We start from the raw sequence: 22486 nt of genomic DNA, 5'->3' as shown, positions 1-22486 counted from the left end.
GGATATATGACATTTATAAAGGATCAATGTAAAGTATTTTGTTTACTACAAGATTTTTTTTAATCTTGTTATCAGGATTACAAAATATCATTCAGTTATTTTTCGACACTAATATTATAAAGAGAGAGAAAAAATTTAATATATTCTTTAAGAGAAAAAGATATTAAAATTGCATAAAGAACATACAATTTTAAACAAGTTTAATTGAAAAATAGTAAAGCACATGGTTATCATAAAGTTAGATATATTTTTTATTAATATACGTATCTATTAAATATTTATAATTATAAGGCTCTTAGTTGGAATAATATTTTTAATAATTTAATAATATTAATCTGCATTAAACAGTGTTTGTGTATTATTTTATAATTATACAGTTAAGTATAAAGTTAAATCATACACACACACACACACACAGTTAATACAAATGTCCTTTTTTGTATTTATTCTATTTTTCTAGAAAAGAATAAGTATCATCTGTAAAAGTAAAAAGCAAGAAATTTTTTGTAAACAATTAATTCTTATATTACAAATTGAAATTTATCATTTTTACCTTAAAATAATTGTCTACTTTGTTAATTTAACTTGGGACTTGTGTCATAGTCGCTATATTTTCATATGTATATATTATGTGTGTTGTATTATATATTCAATTTATGTTATGTATTTGTCCAAGTCTACGTACAATTCGATTGGTTGCGACCTCCAAACTCATTTCATTCGCGTTGATATAACAATGATAGTAAATTATATTCCCGTTTACAGCTAAAATAGATATTAATTTGCAAATGTTCAATAATAGACGTCGCTGCGCTATTTGTAAATTTAAATAAAAGTCGATAATGAAAATAAGCCATCGTTGCTATCATTATTATGTTGAAATAAGAAAAGCTATAAAAGTTTTGTTACATTTTGTAATATTAAACACATAAGCCGTGAACTTGATTATTAACCAAAACTGTCGTTTCATTTCATTAACAGAATATTGAATCGATAAATTATTCAGATCAGTAAAGTACCTTTTCTCCAAAAGAGTAAACTTTACATAATTTATAAACTTTAATCAACTCGATATTTTCATAAGTATTTCAAATTGAAACTTATGCAAAATTAAATAAATCTCAATAGAAATAAAGTAAAAAATACCTTAATTTAAAAAAAAAGAAATATATATATTAGGTATTATAATATATATTATATAACATATTATATAATAATATATATTTATTCTATTAATTTCTAATTTATATTGCTTGATATTATTAATTAATAAATTTAAAACTTTATATATATATATATATATATATATATATATATATATATATATATATAGAGTTTCAAATTTATTAATTAATTATATCAAGCAATTTAAATATTATTAACATACACAAATTAATAATTTTAGGAAGGTAACATAAAACTTTAATTATATTATTACAATATAAACATAATAAAATACTACTACATTACAAATAGAATAAAAATCTATTACTTAATGCATTTGAAAATTATGCCTTATTAAGTATAATTTATTTAAAGTAGAAATAATATAAGTGAAATAAAGAGAATTTATTTGAAATACGACTAATTGTATTAAAAGTGATGCAATATCTATATATATATATATATATATATATATATATATATATATATATATATATATATGTGTGTGTATGTATGTATATTGCATCACTTTTTTAATACAATTAAGTCGTATTTCAAATAAATTCTCTTTATTTCGCTTATATTATTTCTACTTTAAATAAATTATACTTAATAATTAATAATTAATAAATAAATAATAAGGCATAATTTTATATATATATACGTAGCTGCATTTTTACAAGCTAAATAGATTTTACATATTTTACATATTTTAAAATGGCTGATTAATCATTTCATATTTTGAGCTGAAGGTTGGTCGTTTCTTATTCATGTGCATTTGCTTCTCTGTGTATGTTTCACATGTATATCTTCCTCACCTTTAGAGTACTGAAGTGTACCTGGATAGGCAAAAGCCACAAAAACCGCCTATACTTGGCGAGGTACATTAATCTTGCCGCTTTTGTAACGGGTTTTTAGCTTTCAGCGCTCAACTCGGGTTGCTTAAACGGTGTAAGATTTGCGGTTTTTAAACGTAAACTTTAAAGTTTATAAAAATTATAATACAATTAATATTCCACACACATACACGCACACATATATAATAGTATATACATACATATGTTGATATACACTTTGAGATGAGCATTGGTATAGTGTACATGAGTGTGCATTGATTGATGATGGCATGAGATACATGATGTGACATAACACGTACATCAGTAATTCTCAAACTTTTCTCGTTCGCGACACAGTAGATTTTCCCGTTGGATTTGGTGGCACATGTAGTCAATAAAATATTGTACAATTTGATATTTTAAATGGTTTATCAATTAATTTAATTTATGTATATATCAATATTAGATGTTATTTATTTTACTAATGTGGTCCCTACAATTGTAATAATTAAATAAACACGTACTTATATTATAGAAACTTTGCGGCAAACTATTGATATACATTACGTAAAAAATTGTTGAATAGTAAAGGATTATATCAATCATATTCTTTTTCGTTACAAAAATATTAATTTTATAGCGATGATAACATTGTTAACAATTTCTTGCTTAATTGAAGTGTTATGGTAGTAATACGGATGTAAAATATTAAGCTGGCCATTATCCGTCTAAAATTAATCAAGAACTACATGTAGCATCGATAATTTATCAGACTGCTTTATTTACACTATTATGGTTTACAGAGATGACGCGGACATGATTATCTCTTTAATAAAGTACGGTCATATCGAAAACTGCCAATTTCTCATCGCGCGGAATTTAAACGTAGCCGCGATAGTTAACTCGCGCCCGGTATACATACATATGTATCTCTCTTTTCGCGGTACGTTATTTATTTCGGATTTAACATAAAAGAAATGTCAATAACCGATAGATACACCGGGTGCAGTGACGTTTCAAAAAGTATCACGAGACGAGAAAGAGCGTTGATATTTACGAACGAGTGGTTGCTACGTGAAAGGAATGGAGCGAGCAAACTTATCGGGAACTTTTATAATTTCTGTGGGAAACTTCTCTCGTCCTTTCTCTCTCTCTCTCTCTCTCTCTCTCTCTCTCTCTCTCTCTCTCTCTCTCTCTCTCTCTCTCTCTCTCTCTTTCTCTTTTTCTTTTCCGTCACTAGAAGGTAGACATTTTTCAAGACATTTTTCTACTGCCTGATAACGTTCCCCGATTTAAAAAGGATGCAGCGCGTTCGGATAATAAAAAGATTGTCCCGCGGGACAAAACGACGTCCGAGAATACGATGGACCACATATTACATCTCCGTCGTGTAACGGTGATCAACGACGATATATTGTTAAAAAGCCGTGTGATGAGCAAGTTTCGAAAAATTGTCACGACTCACCGTCTTTTCCTCCTCCCCCCCTCTCTCTCTCTCTCTCTCTCTCTCTCTCTCTCTCTCTCTCTCTATCATATTATTCTTTTTCTTCGCGACATCTTCGATTATTCCGGCCGAGCCGACCCGAACTTTTCTACGCGTTCTCAATTTTCTTCGCGAAAAAAGAAAAACTTTATAATGCCGCGTGGTAGGAAACATTGCAGAAATAATTCACAGGCAGTTGTCATTGTGTAAACTTATTAATAGTTTTGTGAGATCTACAACATACGTTATTACATTTGTTTTTTGACGTTTGTAATTTTTTTGTCGCATTAAAACTCTTAATGCTAATAATGAGTTTAATGTACCGCGTTTCCGAGATGTAACGCTCTCTCTCTCTCTCTCTCTCTCTCTCTCTCTCTCTCTCTCTCTCTCTCTCTCTCTCTCTCTCTGTGAGAGATAACGCTTTTATTAAAAAAGAAAATTTGATAAAGTGACTGGATAAAATTGACATGATATTGGTTGATTTAATTATTCTGCGTGATGAAATTGAATACTGTCTGGTAATAATCGTTAATGAAAATGCTTTTGGAGTTTATTGCATCTCGTCAAAATGTCACTGCATGACGTGTACTCTGCACTTTAGTTAATGCTGTTTACATGAAACATATTACGGGGACAGATATTGCGGTGCAAGTATTTGGCAATAATTTCTTAATATAATATAACAAATATTAGCATTATTAATTATACAAGTTTCACATGTCGGGAAAATTTTTTATGGAATATTTTTTATAATTTTTCGTGGATAATTCTTAATGATGGCTTTTAATATGATTGAAACCTTAACATCTTTAATCAGAAAAGATTTTCACATTGAGTTTTATATGCTTGTGTACCTTATTTTTCTTTCTGGATGGAAAGAATAATCCGACATTACATGTTGGAATAGATTATTTATATTGATACAATTGCATTATTTTTTATTAATTTTTTAAAATTAATTGAATTAATAAATATGAAATAGGGAAAAAGTCAGCGCCTTTAATTTCTTTGTATTTTAATTTGGCAAGTAATCTTTATCCACTTTTCCCTGTATATAAAAGTAACCTTAAGTCATTCTTTCCACCCTTTCTTTGCTCTTTTTTTCTTTTTTCACAATTAAAACATTTTCTTAATTTCGCGTAAAAAATGCTTACAATTAGAGTGAAAAAATTCGCTTGTAATAACATCGCAATTTAAAAAAATTCTGCAAATAAAATAGGAAACTATTTATAAATAATAAATTCCGAAAAATCCGACGTTAACAGGCAAAGATTTGAATAGGTTTAAGCATCGTTTAATTCGTCATCGTCGTGATGACTAATAGGGAGGTCCAATTTCAGTTGCAGTCGGGTAATAAAGCTGCCGGGATCTATTCATGAACGGCACGTACGAGCGAGTTTACGTACGTGTCTCTCGTACATATGACGATGCGGTCGTGCATTCGAGATGGTCGCTGCGCGACGGAAAGCGCGACCACGATGGCCAAAGGAGGAGAAGACTTCCTCTCTGCTTCCCATTTCCCCCAATCTCTCCGAGAGGAGAGTGGCTCTCGACGCTGTAGCTATTTGCTAAATACGTTGTTCAATTATTCATGTGTCAACCTTGCTTTCCTTCCGTTGCTATCCATACGGCCGCGGCTTATCATCGAACGACTACCAATCTGTGCGAAGCAACGAAGAGCGCGTTTGACTTGGTTGCTAAGATGATCGCAATTTTTTGCTGCCTTCTCTGGCACTTTCAGAATTTTAACTTCTCGTGACAGCAGATGTAAAGTGTCTCGCCTCACATGTTTTTCTCTGTTGTTATTTGGTTTAGGATTTAAATATATACATATGATAAATTTTTGTCGTTCACATATGCTTACACAAAACAACAGACTTCTAATTTTGTAAACTTAAAAAAATTGTGAAAAAATAATGAAATGAATTAATAATATCTACATTAAATTGTTCTAAAGTTCCTTAATCATTTAATCGATCAGTCTAAAAATAAAAAAGAATGTTTAATGAAGTTTTTGAAAAAGAATTATGATATTAAAATAAACCTTGTAATCTCGTTTTCTCATACTATTAATTGTAAATGTACAAGACAGTAAAATTTGATAAAAAGAATATTAAATCACAAATTAATAAATTATAATTATGAATGAATATTAAACTATATAAATATTCCTTATCTTCTTAAATTCTTTATTTTTTAAAATCTGCTAATTGTTTGTCCTTTACTTTCTGCTTTAATATTCATGTGATTTGTTGTTAATAAAAATTGCCGTAGGTGCAAATAATTTATTCTTTATATTTTGGGGGATATAAATATATCATAATATACCTCTCCCCTGCAAATGAGACAACATTGTGTTTGAAATTGTAAGATATATTTTTCTTTAATTACTCAAGATAGTCGTGCAATAAATTTATATATTAGTTGATTTAACTGTGATAAAACTCTAATAAAGTAATTTTTTTGTTCTAGTGTAATTTGATATTTTTAATAAAAAAAAATCTTAACGTTTTTTTTAACAGACAGTATGTTTACTAATAGCTAACTAAAGCATTGTTATATTGAAATTGAGTATTGTATTTGATATTGTATATTTAATATTTAACTTTTAAAAAATGTATAAAAGCTATATATGTACGGATATATTGGACAAAATTTATTTTGGTTAATTCATGGTTTATAATAATATTAAAAATATATATTGTGTACGTATATATATTTACACTTTAAAATAAACTTTGGTCAATATATACGTATGTATAGCTTTTATACGTTTTTCAAAAGGTAAATGTAAAATATCAAGTTAAATATTTAATTTCAATATAAAAATGTTATTAGTAAACATACTGTCTGTTAAAAAAAAACGTTTTTTCTCAAATACCAAAATTTACACTTTAGAAAAAAAATATTATACTATATGAATACACCAAGGGACACACTGTATATATAATATATATAATATATCATAAATATTTGTAATTTAATATTATAAAATCCATGCTATGTTGTTTAAATTTTTACCATAACGTTTTTTTACATGTATAAACAAATTTTTATACATATAAAATTCTAATATACGTATTTTATTTCATTTTCTTTTATAAAATGAAAATGCTAATAGAGCCAATTCGATAAAAGAGAAATATTTTGATTATTGAGCGAATCATAATAAAAATTTCTTTTTTTTATTTTCAAAAATATACAAATATTTGTAAATGTATTTAAAGTAAAATTCTCACACTCACAATTTTACTTCAATACAGTCTATAGTTCTCGTTTCTTTAAAGAGAAGAGAAGCTGTTATTTCGAAATATACATAATCGCATTGAAAGGTCGCATTATTCCCAATTTGTACTATTCCGTCCAACAGCTCGCTTAAAGATTCATAGAACGTACGTACGGCATTAATGTAGTTGTAGAGTGATAAACCGTCGTCCCAAGGTTCCTCTTTCTCGCAGGACAGATTTGCTGGCCTTAAATCGTGACTACGGTCCAGAGCTGCCAAACCGTGCGCGAAAACCTGCACGCTATCATACACCAAAGCTGGTTCTGCCTGAAACATACGTTTCCTTTTGACAAGAGTTCGTGCTTTGTGCATTCGCGTGCAAAGCTTTAGGTTTAGAAGATCTATTATTTTGACAAAGTTTTAGCTACTGTAGGATGCAAATATAGGTCGAGTTTGGTTACGATTAAATTTTAACGAGATTCATTTTCAATTCTGTTCGCAGTTTAATGGGTCTCTCGAATTATTATTCATACTTGTTATCAGCTATATGGCAAGAGTTTCTTGTGTTTCAATTTATCGTCAAAAACGTCCCTTAAAATGTAATATGAAATGCATTTGTCAATATTGAATATTAGTCTGCTCAAGAATCAATTTATTTTTTGAAATTTTATATAAAATCATAAATTGTTACATTTTTAAATTAATAATTTTTGAAGTTGTTATTAATTATAATTCTTCTTCTCTTTCCTTTTCTTCTTTTTCTTCTCCTTCTCCTTTCTCTCTCTCTCTCTCCCTCTCTCTCTCTCGCTCATTAAATATTCTTCTAAAATTAAAACTTGATTAAATTTTAAAATAATTTTAAGAAGAATAAAGAGAGAGAGAGAGAGAGAGAGAGAGAGAGAGAGAGAGAGAGAGAGAGAGAGAAAAGAAAAAAAGAGAGGATTAACACGTGTAAGTTCAAATATATTGATCTTTTTAAATTAATATTTTGTAAAATTCTAATAAATTAAAAGAGCCCATTTAACATTTTCAACACATGGCGACCATCTTCGAAGTCCTTGCGAGAAAACCGTGCTTGGTGTGCTCAATTGATTCGAGTTAATGACATTGCGGCGCTGGCCGCGGGCGAAACTCACTTAATTACTGAAGGGCTGACAAAGCTCGAACTGGACTGGACACACAGACTCTGCTGACCGGTTCGGTCCATCCGACTTTTCAGCCCCTCTGCTTTTAGTCTCCCGTCTACATTTGCTCGTAGCTTTTATCGTCATTCGAATTCGAAGCAATGCTATTTCGTAATCGTGAAGTTCACTATATTACAAAACTTAGAGACATGAAATATTGTGATAATACACAATATTATGTATGTAGCACTGAAATATTGTATTCTTTATTTTGTATGATTTGCAAGATATTTTAGTAGAAATTTCTTGAACGATTTGTTTAAGAGTTTTTTCGTCAAAATGAAAAGATATGAAATTTGTTATTATAAATTTTTGATACAAATATTATCTTGAAAAAAGACTAAAAAGAATTTTTTTTTTGATACTAAATGATTTTCTGGAATATTTTATATGTATAAAGTGAACATAGCATGACGCATTTACATAAATATCACGTTATATTTTTTTTATTCGATTTTCTATCTATTTTACTGCGCGCAAGGCAATCACACACGCTTGAAGGCAATCGTGCTCTTAGAATTAGATTTGTCGTCTAACGTTCAATATGGTCGACAGAGCTGGCAGAGTGAATTTTATCTCTAAAATCTTAGTCTCTGTAACACTACGTTCGTTATCAAATAAAAGAAAAAAAGAATTAAATCTCTTTTGTTGCATTGAATAACTTGAAATTTCCACCAACCTGAATGACTCCCGTTTTGTTCAAGATGGCATGACCAATAGCCGGCTGGAAACGTTCCATCTGCTTGAGTACTTCGGCAACCTTGGGTTCCTCGAGATCCACCAAGCGAAAAGCTGTCATATTCACGCTGTTATATTTGAAGTCTTCTAGATCGAACGTTTCTATATCCTAAAAAAACAAATAGAAAAAAAGAATCGTTTATATCAAGGTATTCAGTTTGGTTTAGTTTGTTTTTTTTTTAATTCGCAATTTTTATCGAAATTGGTAATATTGCAAAGTTTGACCTCTCATGTTTTCTAAATAAACTATTATTTCAAAACAGTATGTTAAACTTTAATTTCATATACATTTATCGAGAAATATATCCGTTATTAATATATTATACAAAAATCGTGGAAAAAAGTTTTTATTCTATATAAATCGTTTTCTTGGGGAAGGGATAGAGTTATGGATTTATTAAACATTTTTAAAAATGATAAAAAATTCACTTGTCTTGGCAAAGGATATTTAAAAAAAAATATATAGCTGGACTAAATCCTTTTTCTTCTCATTCGCAAGAATAGCTGTAGGAAAGTGGTTAAATTGAAGGAAAGTAAAATGTTCTCAGCAAATGCGCGGTCATCATCGTGATTGCGATCGTTCTAGCGTAACCAATGCCAGCCGCCTTCTTCCGTTCTCAGCTGGAGAAGCTCGAGAGCGAATATGATTTATAATTATACGATGATGCATTGCGCGATGCAGATCGTTAAAGTAAATAACGTGGCTTCTCTGCCGTGAGGTCATTCACCGACAACTGCGCAGCTGCATAGGAAAGTTGGCCGTGAAATAGATAAAACCACGCGCATTCTTAAGAAGAGATCTCTTCTTTTGCTGTCACTTTTATACTGTTTTCTTCTCTTAAGTTCGTTTAAGTCTACTATCTTTTCAAATCGCGATGTAACCATGCCGGGAGAGAGTTGCGTAACGTTCTTTGAAAATGATTTATTCATAAATACTTGGATGTATTCTTAGACGAACCGTCTAATGGATTCGCATTGAAAGAGTGAAATAAACTTTTTTGAGACATTGCATGTGGCAGAAATTCTTCTGAATTAAAATGTAACAATACATACAGTTTCATTAAATTTATTACGGAAGATTATTTTAAATTAAATCGCGTTTGCAAAATAACAATCAAACAAATAGTTCATTATTTGCATTAAGTTAACCAGCACGCGTTTATAAGAAATTTTTATTAAATAATTTGCTTAAAATTCATAGTCCATTTAAATTTTTGATAATATAAAACTCTTGTTTTATATAATATAAGATAGAATGCTCTAATCAGTAATCAATCACAAGATGAATTCTGTAAACAGTTCTATTGCCTCTGGCTGTCATATTCCGAATATGTATCATGTCTGCGCTATTGTTTGACTAATGAAATATAATACAGTCAATATTTGATCGACGCTAAATGCGCGTGCGCGATACAGATTTCCATACTATTGTATAATTATAATAGCCTTTTCATGTACGATGTACATATAATTTTGATTGTACAATACAAACGATCTAAATATATATTAGAATGTAACAATTGTATCAGAAATATTGTTCATTCAAATTATCATTTTCTGAAAACAGATAAATTAATAAAATTAAATTCGCTGGAAATTTCAAGACACGCGACAACCCGAGGGGTTTAATATCTACCATCGTCAATTAATTAGAACATATTTGCAGGACTCAACTTTTGGCGAGCATGTTGCCACAAAATTCGAGAGGGACACATTCAAGGGTGATATATGTTTCGTGTACGGTCACGCATGTCGCACGCATACATACGTATGTATGTATGCCCTGTGGAAGAACGCCCAGTTGAGAACACGTCTATATCCCTTAGCCGTACACGCGGTTTGTAGATAGGTACAGCACGTCATAACTTCGGCTATGTTAGAGCCGCGGGGTTTGTACGCTCCACTTAGAACAGAAATTTCAGATTGAGACTGGAATTCGAATCGCGCGGTTCAAAAGGGCAACATTATCAAAGAAGAGTAGTGTACCAGGCGCGAGAATAGAGAACGCATGATAACGCGAAAACTTTCTGGACATATGTATAAAGGAACATGTTCTCGATATGCGGTGCTCCGGGATGTCTAATTTCTAACCACCGTTCATTCTCCAAGACTCTAACGCTCTTAATATACTATATAATAAGCTGCATATAGTATACAAAGAGATGAGGGGTCGTGAAGAGCGCGAAGTATGTCGGTTATGAAGATGATGAATGGTGTACTGAACACGTAGGATAGTTTCGTCTTCAAAAACTCCTCTCCGTTTGGAAGGGATGCACCCTCTCTATTTTCTTAAATAATATTACGCGTACCTCGAAAATGTTGGCTGAAACGAATCTTTACCACTATCATCTATTCAACCTCAAAATAGAATGTTAATACTTAATATATAATACGCTTAATTAGAGAAATGTTTCATTATACGTTTGGTAAATACTCCAGACAAATTCATTAGTATTTATTGTATATATTCCATTGGAATACGTTAATTAAACATTCAAATGTTAATTAATTTGAGTTTCAAACCGAGAAATAGATTAGTCTATCGATTGATTATATGGATTAATGATCGTATATATTATATTATATTATATTCCTGTTCAAATCAGAATTTCAATGAGTATACAATAATGAAGTCTTCATATTGCGACACAAAAAAAAATTGAGTAATCTTAACACTCGTCGAAAATTTAAGTGGCTAAGAATATTACAAGCTTAATTTTTAATATTTGAACATTTTTAATATTTGAGAACCTCTCAAATATTCTTCTTTGATCAGAGCTGAATTTGAAAATGTATACTTACGAAAGTTGTGAACATGTAATGATATCTGTAGTCGTTCATTTGTAGTTGCAATATCTGTAACACAAAAAAAAAAAAAAAAAGGAAATTATACATCAAAGATATTTTACGATTTTAATCTGTCTTTTATCGAGCGATCAATATATTAAATATATCATGCGATATTATTAAAACAATTTTTTTTTTATTGCAAACATTATATCCATATGTTAATATTTATACAGTTTTATTTATTATCTTTTTCATTTCAATACATAGGTGTATGCACGTGCTTTGTGCGGATTCTCTGCTATTTTGCAAAATAAATATTTACAAGATTATACGTGAAATATTACACCGTGTATCATTATTTCGCTGCCAAAGATATTGATATTGCGTCCTTTGTAGTCGGATATAATTCGCCGCTTTTCATTTTCTGCGGTAAGACCATAGTCGTATGGACATATGGATCGATCGGCTGCATCTTCTTCAGATGAAAGGGGTCTTCCGCGCAGCGCGGATCTTTTCGTGGAAAAATCTTTTCGAGGCGGGACGTGGACGAGACGGGCATACAAGGTTAAAAAGGATATAGAAGAACCGTTCTATGAAAGCATAGACGTTTTTTGATTACTCGACCGGTCGAGGGTTATCCTTGGAAATCCACTAGAGACGCAACATGCAAATAACGGGCTAGCTTCGACGGCGTCTAAGGGAAGATTGCTTCCCGGAATGCCGTCAACAAAACGGGAAACGCGGACGAAATCTAATCCCTCTTGCTTCCGATGTATTTACGGTCTTAATCCTTAAGATTGTGAACGAAGTTTCCCACGTCTCCGCCGAAACTTGATTACTTCTCTGTAATGCGCAATTGTTTTACTTTCGTCTACAATTACACTCTGATTCTCATTTTGGGGTCCTCTATTTTCCAGTGTAATTTTATATCAAAGAACCTTTCTTATATCTTGCTCTAATTGCATGCATTAATTAATTTATCACTGCAAATTTAATTCACTTAAAATAATTTGTCCTTGTACGTCAAGAACGTTTACAGAAGAACCACATATAATTGCATTACATAAATTATGCTCGACTAACGTAGTCGTAAATTTATTCCGTATTTGTGTTGTTCAATTTGTTATAAATTAAACACTGAATTATTTATGCGTTACTCTATCTATGTTTGTTACATACATAAATTACGGTAGGTCACGGTTTTTCATGGTATTGAGATGTATATCCTATATTATAACGAGTAAATTTCAGTGTTTTAAGCGACATTATCGACAGAACTGAAAAATGCGTTGATAACGCGTGTTTCATGGTGAATAATCGAGGCGTGTATTTCCGGGGCATTGATCACCCGTCTGATTATGTAAATTTTTCTATTCGTCGGCCGTGCATGTAGCAATATTCGGGAAAGTGTCGGGAATTGCGAAAAACATCGGGAGCCTCTATCATTTCGTGTAAGCGCGATTGCAATTTGCATGAGATCTATTTTTAACGTTCGTTTCGTTACCACTGACAATTTTTACGATTTAATTTCATGATCTGTTGATTTGCGTCGTGGGTTGTGCGCAAATAGATTGAATATTTTGAAGCCGTCATAATTACAATAACTTACAATTCAAAATTGTTATATAATATTGTTTATAAATAAATAAACAAATATAATTATATATATATATATAAAATTATATTTATTTATTTATTAATATTTATTTATATATATATATATATATATATATATATATATATATATTACATACTCGTATTACATGTTAGTTACTATATGAAATATAAACAGTCATTAAATATACAAATAAAAATTATATAAAGCGTGGTGTACACTTCTTACTTTTTGCTTATTTTTTTATTATTTACAAAAAGTTGTAAACAATTTATGAATTATTCAAGCTCATTAATATTCTCTAAATTAATATTTTTTATCTTTAATTATTATTATCATTATGTGATTGCGAGCATTGTGTGTATTATTTGTATTTAAAGATCTTAAGAAATAAGTATCTTTATCCACTGAAATATAAATCAACGGATAATTCAGTTGTCGCGGATTCTCGAGATTCAAATCTGTTTCTCTTTGCGTGTTGGTCGCACTGTAAAAAGCTTTATGATCCGGGATACAATTTTTTTTTTCGCACAATGTTCGGTCTCGTGCCTTTTCTTTCGCTGTATTCTCTTTTCAAGCCGGAAACTAGTCCCACACTAGAAGGCAAAACAAGCGTCGGAAGGAAATATACTGCAACGCAGTCGCCATTAATCCTAATTGTAAGAGTCCTTTTAATCTCCGCGTGCGTCGAGTACCTGTGCATGATTCTGAAAGTTATTTACGAGCCACGGTATGTCCCACGTGCAGATCCCTTTACTCCTGTGTTATTCGTTTATTTTCTTTTTTTCACTTTACATCCGGTAAACAACTTGTTGTTTCATCATTGTGCTCCATCTGTGTGATCGCCAAGAGCTACTGCCTTACCTAACCGCGTCGCTTTCGACGCGATTTAACAGATACCTTGGATAGATATTAAGATTAAGTGTCTCGCGACTGACAGAGAACGATCATTTATGTAATCTATGAGTGCGTCGAAAAACTCTGCGTCGCTTCGTTCGCGTTCGTTGGCTGCATCGATCGATAGTTTCCCGCGTGCGTTTCCTTCGGTTTTCCGAATAAATGCCAGAGAGCGATAAGCGAAAGAGCATTGGAGATATTTTCATCGGTAAAGCTCTAATATTTTACCTTTCGCAAGGTAAATTTGAAATGACGTTCTATTTGCACACATTATATCCGTTCGTCTCTGACAATTTTCGTATTTGTGAATAAAATAGATATACGTTCGAATATTGCAAGAAGAAGAAGAAGAAAGCAAAATGAATGTAAAAAACATAACATTAAAAAGAGTATATTTATAAAATTACCATCTTTTAGCTACAGTAGCAGAACCTGATAGAAGAGATCTGATATTTATTAACTAATAAATATATATTAACTAATAAATATATATTTTAACACAAGAATAATTAATATTAATTAAAATATCAGGTGAAATGCTTGAATAACAACGTTAATGGGATAGATTTCAATGATCTATATTTGCGTAATCTTTTTCTCTTTTTTCCTCTCTGTGCTGCTTTTTTTATAATGTTTCGTTTTATTGAAAAAATGTGTATTCATCTGGATAAAACAACTTGTCAGATTTATCATGCGAAAGATTAAGCGGCGTGGAAAAATAAGAGATGTATGTATTACATCCTTTCTCCGTTTTTTGAAATATATAACAGTATTTTTAACGTAATGGCAGAGAAATATGATATATGTGGAAAACAAATAATGGAGATTATACAGAAATTTTTTTCTGACTCGTAAAGAAGATAAAATTTTGAAATAAAGGTTTTAAATGCTGAGATATCGAAGTGCAATATCGAATATCAAATCGGTTTAGGACTCACTGCTCGAAAAAATTGCTGCATGTGCGCCGGATCCGTGTCGATGATCAGCTTGAAGATCTCTTTGTGTCTGACCTCCCGCAGGACTTGCCGGTAGGATCTAGGACCCGCTTGACGAATGTACATTTCAGTTCTCACAGACGGCGGGGATTTCACGAGATCTTGTAGTTTGAACAGTCCTGTAAAATATAGAAGAGAGATATTTCTTCACAGCACGACGCTAGACTTCATCATTGCGCGTTTTCATCCGTATTTTTCTTTAATTTTTCTCGCTATAAAAGAGGTATTTTACAAAATATGATTAATGTATTTTCTGGATCTTTCTCTGAATATTTATCCTAAACTAATTTATTTAACTAGTTTATCAGGTTTTTTAAATTTTTTTCAAACGACGTGAAAACATTTTCACAAGTTTTATATAGATTTTTTTTTATCTTTCTCCGAGAAATTATTTTAATATCTTTCAAACAATGGTGCAAACAATTTTATTAAACTAATGAAGTGCTTCAATAATTTTTTAAAAATCTTTTTTCGTGCTTTAGTGAATTATTATAATTATAATGAAAATGATAAAAATTATTATTCTCAGATCTATTGAACGAGTATATTCTTAGCGAAAAATTGAGTAAAATACGAGTTAATAAAATAACTATTTGAAAAAATGCTCTTTATGTGAAATGCAATAAATAATCGATTTCCTAGGAAGAAAAAGCTCTCTATTATAATTTGATCAATATTTATTATGTCGAAATAAATTATTTTTATAATGCGTTACTTTTGAACGTAAAAATAACAAATGTATTTCTGTGCAAGAAAAATACAATAGAAATACAATAGAGACGAATTGTAAAACAGGTTTATTGTTTTTACCTGCTGAAGAAAGGCATGAGAAAGAAGAGAGAAAGATTGTTAATTTAATTTGTACATATATTTAAAAAATTCAATATAGAGCACAACGTAAGTTCTCTAGTTTTGTGCATGGAAAACTTTTCATAACTAGTTTTATAGCATTAACAAAAGTCGCGAAGAAATGTCGCTAAAAAGACATCGCGACTTTAACAATTCACTTCCAGCCGATTGTTCCTGTGGACTACTTCCTAAGTTGCACTGTCGACTCGAGTTTTCCGCCGCGTGCACGGAATTCGTTACATGCGGTTACATTTGCTCCGTTCATTCCTCTAACTTCATCAACATCGGTTAACTTTAATCGTGGTCTGACTGATTCTCTCTCTCTCTCTCTCTCTCTCTCTCTCTCTTCTCGTTTTAATTCCAGAAAGAGATGCAGAATTATTCAATTATTATAATGTGACAGTTGAATAATTTAACTCCCTATCGGCATAAAATATGTACTTTTATCGATAAAATAAGATTTTATTAATGATACATAAAAACGGATAAGAAACGTTGCCATCTAAATGTATTGGGCAAATTAAATATCGTATAAACTTCGAAATGTCGGATCTTCTCTCCTGACTTTACTGAGGACACAAATCTTTGACAAAGTTGCAAGATTCTCAGGGTAATCCTACTTTTCCGTATTTCTGAAAGAGACTTCGAGAACATACTCGGATAGGTGCTGCCAACTTTGAGCTCACTAATTACTCCCCCGTAAAGATCGTGACGAATAGAGCGGCAGCAAGAAGAGGATCGATAAACAGCTAAAGGACGATGAAAGGGAGGCAGAAGATAAATCTCCCGGCGCGTTAACGAGCGTAGCCTGCACGAGAAAGCTGGCACTTTACAAAAAGTAAAATTAAAAAATGGTAAACTTCACTTGCACAATTCGAGTAATTACAGCTACTTGCATATTTCTTCTACGTTCTTACGGGGCTGTATACAAGACACTCTAGAATCCAAGATCTTAATTTTGATGATGTTTTTTTAATCAAATTGATATCGACATCTCCGGTACAGAAATAGCGACAAATATTACAAGCGATTAGATACAAAAGAAAATTTCATAAAACTATTAAGAGACGCAGTTAAAGCTGTAAAAATGATAACAATATTACTTATCTCTATGATGCACATTTAGATTTAATTGATTAAATTTATATATTTAATTAGTATTAAATTAGTATTAAATTAATTATATAAACAGTGTCTGAAATTAAGAATCATAAATATCTTAAATAATAAAAGATTATGATAAAAGTCACATGATATCTTGTATAAAGGCCTCTGGAATACCATGTCCAAAAATGTGTAAAATGGAAAATAGGAAAATTGTACAAGATAGTCCGGTTTACAAAATTAACTCTGTAGATAACAGTAACTACATGCAGTCCTATATTTCAGAATTTATGGCATCGCACAACGATATGTAGAGTACATAAAAGGGGAAAAAATTCTAGAAAAATGAAATGGTTCGTTTTTCCTATCATTGTAACGATAACGTTTATACGCGAGATTTCCTGACCTCGTTGCAGTCATAAACGCAATGTCAATGTAGATAGTAGTCGTTTATGTGAATTTTCAAATATTACTGGAAGAAGTTCTTCCACATATGTTTTTATTATTGAAAAATTCAAAATTCTTGAATTGATATTTTTTAAATTGTTTACAGAAAAGACAGCGAACCCGAGAATCTCTGATTTACAATCTATACAACAAATCTATTTATATAACAAATTTGTACTAGGAACATAATTTATTTGAAAAGTTTTTTTATATAATTTAATTCAACACAAATTTCAAGCTTTTATTAGAAAATAGCGAACGTAAAAGTCCAATTGTATTTATAAACAAATACGCAGCTGTGCTCACTTGAAAGATAAAGTAGTAAAATATTTTTCAACACTATATACAATATGTCTGTCAAAATTTAATTGATAAAAATTACAAGTGACTTTAACAGCTTTGTGTATCGCGTTATCGTACACAGCAAGTATCTACGCTTCGAATTTACGCACAATGGGATGAAGCTGTCGCTCTCAACTATCCATTATTATTTTACAGCACCAAAAAACGAAACTTTTTACAGTCGATAAAGTTTTAACGAACTGCGAAACACTAGGCAGTTATGAATAACTGAATGACAGTAGGCACGAAGTAGCGAAATCTCTAAATTTGCAAAGTGTTCAAGTGGTTTATTCAAAATTTCGCGGAGGAAACTCGTCATATTTGCGACTCCTTGATTAAACACATTAAACTATCGGAAAAATTTTACAAATTATTACGAACACTGAGATTGCAAATTTTGTCGTTTTCCGATTGAGGTTGCTTAATATTTAAAGGCATTTAAGTGAGTGACTATCTTCGCACGTTGAAGTTTTAACGAGTTCGTGAAAGGCGGATTTATCCGACTGATGAATATTTAGGCGCTACGAGGGTGCGGGAATGTTACATTTCCTCGGCCGAGGCACTTTCGAAGCGTACGCTTTCACGGACAAGGAATTTTGAAACATCTTACCTCGTCTTCTCTTTCGTCGTGAATTTATGGCGAGCTGTAGACATATAGATGGGGACCAACGCAAAAAAGACGCGCTCTTTCCGTTTCTTCTCGTTTTATCGCTAACGGCAACGTTCTACTTTCTGCTTTTGTTATATGTCACGTTACATCGTCCAATCAAGAGCGGCAATTTAGGGAAGATAAGGTCGGTGGCTTTCTATTTTGTTCCTCACTAGAACTACCAGGGGAAGGATTCGTTTCGCAAATGTACATGGAGAATTCGCGCGTGACATCCATTATTAAGCCATAAAATATCAAGAATGTAATACAAAATAGTCGCATTAATATTCGATATGAATGATGGAAGTAAATTTTTATGAAAATTCTTTTTGTTCTTAAAAAATCATGAAACTCTCGTACTTCTTTGAATATGAAATGAATAAATTTCCATTTTCAATTTCTAGATTTACTATGACAGTATAACCGTTGAATTTTTCTACTCAGTTAGGCAAATCAATGTAAATACATCTTTCCGGATATGGACGAGAGCGTGGGCAAATTCATACATTTTCCCGGGACTTTGATAGTTAAAATATACTAATGCGATTCGGAAAGAATGGAAATGGTCGGTGACTGCGGCGTAGACATTATACGTCAACGGCGCGTCGCGGAATTTCGATGAGCCGTCGCGGATGGTGCCAGACCGTCGCGGGATAGAAATAGGCGCCAAGAGAGAGGACACCGCGGGGGTTAAGTTGGCGACAAAACGCGGCGAGGGAGCAATCTCGTTTCGGAACAGGCGAGATCGCGAGTTTACATCATCGTATGTAAACGCGGTTACTTCCGCGTGCGTATGACAGGCCGACATTCGGGCGGCGGCAGCGTCCACTTCCGGCGCCTGATTCCGACGTTCTATTTGCATGGGGACGCATCATTCCGACTCTACGGAAGAAAACAAAAATAAAAAAGAAAAAGAGACAACAAAACGTTTGCGTAATAAACGCGTCGACGCGACGGCGCGCTACCGTAACGCTAACGAGAAAAAAGAAGATCGGCTTTTCCGCAAATATCTATGGAGCAGTTTCCGCGTTGTATTGCCGTTTTGGACACGAAGCGCCGGGTGCAAAACAAGTTCCGCGTGGTCGGCAAATCTTTTAACTCGACCACTGATGTTGTTAGTATTGTTCGCATATTTGCGCTTGCGGTACGTCGCCTCTATTACCACGTTTTGCAAAACCTCTTATCACGCTCTCGGAAAGACACAATAGATTAATTCTGCAAATGCATCCGAAATTCAAAATCGATCATGCAGTACGATGTGCAAGCGGTACATTTTTTTTTCTATTTAACGTAAGAAGAGATGCGCGATTTAAAAAATGCAGATATTGAAAATTGAATTCAAATATTCTTGTTAAGATGCATCGAATAAATAATACGAGAAGTTCTCTCGGATTCAAGGAATTTCAAAGAATGCTTAGCATTTTCTTTTCGAATGTACACGTTATTGTTCTCCACTTACCGTAATCCTCTTCATAGATAATGGCCACTCTGGTCCAGTTTAGGAAGGACATGAGGTCCTTGAACGCTTTGTTAAGATGATCTGGAGCGGGATATAGATTAATACTGAACTCCTTAAAAGTGGGCTCGAAATCGACCCGTGCTTCGAGATGAGGGACATCCAATGCTTCACATATGCTTTGTATGTGAGCACCTAAAAGTGGATCGGATGGTCCAAAGATGCCTTGTACCGATCTGGATAGTTGCTTGCAGGCTGCAATCATAAAATTATGTAAATATTTTAGTATTATAAAAATTTAATATTTATTGTTAAAAGATTGCTATATATATATATATATATATATATATATATATATATTTACAAATGTCCAACAGATATATCATATTTTTTAAACTGATTTATATGTTTACATCTTGCTCAAAAAAAGCTTAAATTGAAAATTTAAGCTAACAGATTGATGGTTTTTTTCGCCTAAATTTTTCTCAACTATTAAATAAATATCTTAATATAACATGATAAAAATTCACATTTTTAGTCATATGATTTAGTACAGATTTTGAAAAAATATTAAACTATTAAGAATAAATAGACGAATATAGCAATGATACTACGAAATAGGTGAAGAAGACGTCAATGGGGGCACAGTGGCGTGCTAAAACGGAAATTGGAGAACGACTGCCTCTGACACGTCGATTTCATATTTCTAGATGAAGCGCACTTAGAAGTTCTGTATCAGCGAAAGCTTTAGTAAATCGACGAGAGACATTTTTACGAAGGATCTTCTTGCCACTATTCTTCCATATAATCTTGCATAATAGATTGCTGTTTTTGAAAAAATACATTTTTAAGAATTTAAAGGTGATGGATTTTCTTTAACGGACTATCCGATCGAACAAATCCGATGGAAAATAATGACATAAAAATTTTAAGAATTTGTAATAAATATACTCTAGAGATAATAATAATAATAAATTACGCACATACCTATACATATATCAAAATATATAAAAAGAGACATGTGGCATAAATTAAAACAGATTTTCATTAAACATTAATGTTCCAAAAAATCTAATTTGTAATATAATAAAATTTTATTTTTCTTCTTATAGTGTTTGTTGATTGTTTATATTTTATTTTATTTATCGTTTATATTTTATCAATTTTCACTTTTACAGTATTAAATCTATCTATAATATTGTAATTTAAATCGGAGTTTAATCAACTCAAAAAGTACAATAAGCAGTTTGTTGTAATCGCGTAACATTCCAATACAGAAAATCGATACAAGCGTGCAATTATTTATGTTATGCATTTATCCATTATGAAAATTAAAATATGAGCAACAAGCTGAAAATAAAGCCAATGTAAACGGTGATTGCTTAAACATGATCAAATAATATGTTTGAAATAGAATGAACAATGATCAATGTGCAACGAATAATTTTGATCGGAGAAAGATCAGCGTATGATTTATGAGCTTTCGATCTATGCATTTTACGGTGAATAGACGGTGAATTGATACATTCCTTTAACGTCTCAACTTTCATATCCATTATACTTAAAAAGGCCGAACTCTCCGAACCGTCGTTATTCTCCCTTACATCGCAAATTATTCCTGGCACGCTTGTAAGGGCGAGCCGAATTGAAGAATAGATAAGTTGGATTTTGGTAGTACTATTACTGCTTCCAAGGAATCGTTGGGTAGGTTTTATCGCGATATCCTGAATTATTCACAAGCATTTCTTTGTTTTTTGCTACGAATCATGGCCCGATGGATTCACTAAATTTTACGCACGTTGCGACATATCACACATAACGTACATTTTTACGGAATTAATTTTCTTATTTTATCGTTATTTTCTTATTTTTTGTTTATAAAAATAGTACTAATTTAATTAAAAAGTAATTTTATTAAAAGACCCAAGAAATAATTGGTTCATAATATATTATTTATAATTATTATACGTATATATAATATTGTGTGTAAATATATATAGTTTTTCTCTTTTATCTGTTTTTTTTTAATAATAATTTATTATAACCAAAAATATATTTCAATATTTCTCATAATAGTTGATCATTAACGGAGATAATAACGAAGTGAAACAACTTTTGTAACAATAGCGCTGGATTATGCAGATAAAACAGTTAATTTTTTTCAGAAAAGTAAATGCAATAATTTTAATGGAATTTTTTTGAAAGAATATCAAAGGGAGAAAAAGAGAAAGGGGAAAGAAAGAAAAAGTGATTAAATACGCTTGATTGTTCTTTTATATAAAATTATTATTATACGATCACTTAGAGATATTAATATAATTATTATTATACTATCATTTAGAGATAGGATGATAATAGTTCTCTTTACTGCTTCAGTTTAATTTGTTTTTGACGCACTTGACATTCCAAAGAGGAGTCACAAATTTCACAGCGCTATTCACATGTATAGGTATATACAAAAATTGGATCCGAGGCGTTCTCTCTCTCATCTCGATAATAATGGATGTTATTGAGCTGCGTGCTCGCTTAGTTCTTGAGAAAACCGCTATTTCGCATGGGAATGCTTGTTCCCACGAATACGTCTGATTAAATTGTCGGGATGGTTTGTCAAAAAGACGGCGACAAACACATCGTTTGAACGCACCATTTCATCGAATGCGCGCTTCGTAGTCGGTAGCGAATAATTTCCCGTCGCGCTGCTCTGTCGTTGA

The 22486-nt window shown here is 31.6% G+C and overlaps 1 protein-coding gene and 1 long non-coding RNA gene across 3 annotated transcripts in view; one reads left to right on the top strand and one right to left on the bottom strand.

The window, feature by feature from the left end:
- Nucleotides 1-22486, top strand: part of LOC140669169 (uncharacterized) — a 177117-nt gene that overhangs the window by 15162 nt on the left and 139469 nt on the right. The window lies entirely within an intron of this gene.
- Nucleotides 1-22486, bottom strand: part of LOC140669168 (glutamate receptor ionotropic, kainate 2) — a 146415-nt gene that overhangs the window by 31583 nt on the left and 92346 nt on the right. For both annotated transcript variants that reach the window (XM_072898730.1, XM_072898729.1), the window contains exons 4-8: nucleotides 19779-20030; nucleotides 14872-15047; nucleotides 11434-11487; nucleotides 8573-8740; nucleotides 6884-7036 (exon numbers count right to left, since the gene is read on the bottom strand). In XM_072898730.1, the coding sequence (XP_072754831.1) occupies nucleotides 6884-7036; nucleotides 8573-8740; nucleotides 11434-11487; nucleotides 14872-15047; nucleotides 19779-20030 (803 nt within the window). The remainder of the gene's footprint in view (nucleotides 1-6883; nucleotides 7037-8572; nucleotides 8741-11433; nucleotides 11488-14871; nucleotides 15048-19778; nucleotides 20031-22486) is intronic.

This window comes from Anoplolepis gracilipes, chromosome 9, assembly GCF_047496725.1.
Source record: "Anoplolepis gracilipes chromosome 9, ASM4749672v1, whole genome shotgun sequence".
In the NCBI taxonomy this organism is placed as follows: Eukaryota; Metazoa; Arthropoda; class Insecta; order Hymenoptera; family Formicidae; genus Anoplolepis; species Anoplolepis gracilipes.
This window is presented reverse-complemented; position numbering and strand designations above follow the sequence as displayed.